The 4,894-nt window shown below is 25.4% G+C and overlaps 1 protein-coding gene across 1 annotated transcript; it reads left to right on the top strand.

The window, feature by feature from the left end:
- The first annotated feature begins 1,213 nt into the window (after nt 1-1,213).
- On the top strand, nt 1,214-4,062 carry LOC132920837 (uncharacterized). Its single transcript, XM_060983541.1, has 4 exons — nt 1,214-1,409; nt 1,545-1,703; nt 1,835-2,002; nt 3,648-4,062. The coding sequence occupies exons 1-4, from the start codon at nt 1,320-1,322 to the stop codon at nt 3,816-3,818; spliced, it is 588 nt and encodes a 195-aa protein (XP_060839524.1). The 5' UTR covers nt 1,214-1,319; the 3' UTR covers nt 3,819-4,062.
- Nucleotides 4,063-4,894: the final 832 nt, after the last annotated feature.

Here is a 4,894-nt window from a genome sequence, read left to right on the forward strand (position 1 = left end):
AACCTATACTACAAACTATTTCGATAATTGTATAATTATATATAGTAATTCACTACTAAATTTTCATTTATATTTATTTATATTTAGGTTTTCAAAATCAAAAAAAGGATTTACCTAACTTGTTTTTTTATAATTAATTTTGAGCGAGTTGTTGATAAACAATTATTCATTCATACCAGTCTTATAACTTGATCCGCTTCTGGTAATTTTTTTGGGGGGATCAGATACGAAGATGTTGTAGTGGTGTCATCTGCAAAACAGAATGTATAAACATTACATTCCAGATTAATTAAACCATTTATATAAATGATATACGTACAGTAACAGTGTTATAAGAGTGTTCATTATGGAACACTGAATTTAGGAATTTTTTTTCACTAAAAGTAACATAAATTAATGATATTCGTTGCTCCTTGGCATCAATTAACCAAAAAACTCTATAATAGAAATATTAATTACAAAATGTATGCTTTAATATTTTACTAACTTATTTAACACAATGTATTGATACACACAGTCAAACGTTTACTAACATAAAAAAAAATTCCAAGTATGAAATAACCTAAATAAAGTTTATCAAAACTTATATAACAGTATAACTAATTAATAATTGTAAAGGACTTCAGAAAAAACTTTATTTTTTCAAAAACCAAACTGTTACCGATAAAATGTACTATGTCTCTATAGAAATTCATAAAATCTAGATTTTACACTTTTCTAAATGTTTTATAAGTATTAATGAAATTGGACAATAGTTTATACATACCTTAGTAACAATTTTAAAAAGTAGAATTAGCTTAGATTTATTTTTAAAACATCCTGGTGAGAGATTATAAAATCCTAATGACGATCATAAAATTAAAGCTTTGGTTATATTGCGTGTTTAAATAAAACAAAATCGTTAAATACAATTATGTTTAGTCAGACCAAATACAATTTACCAGACTCGTGAATAAAATAATAATGTTATTAGTAAGTACAAAGAAATTTATTATCATAAATTGTCATCATACTGAGTAACAAATATAACTTTTTACAAAACTCCATATAAAAGTAAATTTACACATTATCTAAATAGATAATATCTAAACTATGTAATTGACATAATATAAATATGGATGAATATTGTGATACTACTGAAAGCAAGGTCAATAATAATAATTTTAATATATAAACGAATGATTACCGATATGACAAGTTTAGTATAAGCAATTAGGTACCATTGCACAAAAAATCATTTGGCTCTGAATAACAGTAGAGCATAAACTGCATTGATGCTTGCATGGTTATAATCAATTTTATAATATATTAAACCAAAGATGAAGTGTTTACTAATCAATCTTATTGTTTTTATAACTTTTGTTAATTCAGATATCGGTAAACGTTTGTCTCTTCCACAATTACCATTTGTAAGTATATAATTTGTAAATACGTCAATATTTTTTTATTTATTTCATTAGTAACATTGGTTACATTGTAACCAAAGAATATTATCTTATACTATCGTATGATACTAATTTAAAAATTATAATATTTTTCTTCAGGGTGTATACAGGTTAAATTTCTTAGGAGTAACGCGTTGTGAATCTGTTCCGACAAATAATAAATTAAAATATGAATTGTACCTAAGCAAAAAGTCGGCCAATACCACAGAAATCAAAGGAATCGTAACCAATGCGGTACCATTAGATGATTCTCTGGATGTAAGTTTAGTTATTGTTAATATTATTATTGTATGCATTTTAAATATACAATTTTATATGACTCACAATTATTATTTAATTAAATAATAATACAATTTTTTCAAAATTGATAAATTTTTTTGTTTGTATAGTTGGAATTTAATTTGGCGGTAAAAGACTCTATTGGTGGTTGGAAGGAGAACGCTTTTCTTTATAAGACTCCTAAAGCTTGTTCCTCACTCAAAAAGTTCTTGGGGCCTGCTTGGACTCCAATAATGGATTCGGCGGGTGCCTACAATGCGACTTGCCCTATGCCCGTGGTATGGAAGTGTCATACAATTAAAATGATAGTATAAATGTCGTAGGCCATATGGAAAATTAGTTTTTTTGCAAAAAGACTAGGCTCTTTGCAATGGGGTAGCCCGTTTGTGAACTACTTATTATTTTTCCAAACAGCCTGCTGTTTTTCAGGCTCATTGCAGATTAGGTTACAGACTAACATCAGTTAGGCCTTTTAAAAATTACAATCATTTTATGGTAAAAACCATTTTAATTATTTTATTTATATACATTCTATTAACTTGAATTTTTTTTTCGATAAAATGTTCATTAGGTATAGATACAAAACTTTAAAAAGTTAAATTGGAAGTGAGTTATTAATTAAAATTGATTGTCTTAATAATAGTTTTAAAAAAGGTAGGCAAGTAGGTATCGCTCTGCTGTATTATAGAGATGGAGAGTAGGTCACTATAATGGATGTGTTAAATTTGAATTTAATGACAATATATTATATTATTACCTATATTTAAATTGTAATATATCGTTATATTACGTTATTTCGTAAAAAATTAAATTTCATACGCTTACAAAATGTTGTCTATATTGACACTGGTTCTTTATTTACATTTATTTGAAGGAAAACTTATGGAAAACCTTGTATTGGTTTTTTTAAAATTACGTATAAATCACAAACATTTTATGAATTTTCAACTTCAAAATTCGTTGCTAATTTTTGCGATTTTGACATATTTCATAAACATTTGAACTTTAAATGCTTATAAACAAAAATTGTGAAGAACGATTTTTGTTTTTTTTTTACCACGATAAGTACAATTTATAATAATCCTTGTATTAAATTTTAAAGACTTTTTGGAAAGCCAAATTTTTTTATCGGCATTTCAAATTAGAAAAATCGAAAATTTCAATTGTCTGCAAATAGTTTAAAAAAAATCAAAATATTTTGAAAAATGAATCGTAAATATATTACGCTAATATAAACATTTGGTGAAAATTTCAAGAATTTACAAAGATTCGTTTTTGAGTTACAGCAAAATAAAAAAATCGATTTTGTCGAAAACTGATTATGTGTAAAAATTCTCGTTTATTCGTTACGTATTTAGAGTTTCTCCTGACGCTTTCGAAAACTACTAGACATTTTTTACTTTTGACCCCCCAAAATACCAACTAGATTAATTTTTCATTTTCAAAGAGCTGAAGTCAAAAATCAAAGCATTATTTCTACTCCAAATCACGATGACAGACACAAAAAAAAAACAAACATCATTGTAAAATCAATACATTCCTCACTTCGTTCAGAATCTAAAAACAAATAAATTAATACAGTTTAAATGTAAGCATTTAATATAATAATTAATATATACTTATTAAAAAAAATTAAATTAAATGAAAATCCTTTCAAATTGAATATGTTGTCCAAGCCTTACTCAAAATTGTTTTTAATACAATTATTAATCATTTTTTCCAAATTAAAATAATTTAGTTTTGTTATACGTAATATGAGAATATATCGGAGTATACCTCTATTTGTTATTTTTGTTTTATATTTTGTTTTATATTTTGTTTAATTATATTTATTATGTTTTTTCTAATTGATTTATTTTTGTACTATATAATATAATGTATGATTTGCAATAAAGAAGAAAAAAATCTTGTTCATATTTTCAGGGTGTATATAAAGTATCCGGCATAGATACTGGTGTTTTCATGATTTCCAGTTTTCCCAAATCATTTTTTTATGGAACATACAGATTTCGTTTATTTTATTCAAAAAAGAATGAAGTTTACGGTTGTTTTATCATAATTGTAGAAATAAAGCGGCCTTGGGAAACTGAATAAATATTGAATTACAATACTACACTAATAACATTATTTATTATTATCTATGTTCATGTATCTTAAAAGATATTCAAATATTTTGTTATCATTGATTAATGTATTATTTTGTTACACTATATGTCTATTATTTTTTTGTTTCTAATACTATACTAAACGCAATTTACTATTATAGTTTTATTATTATGTATTATTTTATTATATACAATAACAATTATTTTGCTCACATATATTTGTTTTTTGCACTAAACAATAATTAAACATGAAATGTCATATACATTTAAATTTATTTTATTAAAAACCAAACAGAATACATTTCGTATCAGTTTAAGTGGCTACAACAAAAACACGATCAGCTGTAGGTACACCAAAGCGCCAAGGCGATGCCGCATATTATAGTGCTCCTGTTTATCTCCATTTATAGCCGATTCCTTCCCCTTAGAAATAAATCGAATTAATGTGGACTATGGCCGATTGTCTGTCTATGTGACACTACTAAGAACATGTAGTAATTTGTGTTTGACCAACCCAGAAAATAACGCCCAAAAGTGTACTCTCTAAATCAAACCTCGAGACCCGACAGTATAAGCTTAAGATTCGATTCTTCTTCAATTGCACTTTATCGATGTTCGATGAAGTCGTCGCTTTGATGATAACGGATGTAAAAGACGTCTCTTTTGTGTCTATATCCTGCATTTTTTTGTAGGAAAAAGAATGTAAATTCTTGAACACCAGTGATACATAATCTACGTATACAAAGAAATTAACCCCTAGGTTAACGACTACTCTATTTATACCATCTTTAGTAACTATATAATATTGTAAATAATATATTATTTATTAATATATATATTATAAATAAAATATAAGCATTAGCACCGATTTTGTTAAACTTTAACGAAAATATATTTCTTTATAAAATAAAAAATAATAATACATAACATCTAATTATCTTTATAGTCTTATAGCTGATATATCTAATCTGTGTAATCTGTATTTTAACAAAATATTTTAGATTTATACCACAATAATACTGAGAACAGGGTCAATAACAAAATAATTATAATAATTTATAATCA

This window comes from Rhopalosiphum padi, chromosome 2, assembly GCF_020882245.1.
Source record: "Rhopalosiphum padi isolate XX-2018 chromosome 2, ASM2088224v1, whole genome shotgun sequence".
NCBI lineage: Eukaryota > Metazoa > Arthropoda > Insecta > Hemiptera > Aphididae > Rhopalosiphum > Rhopalosiphum padi.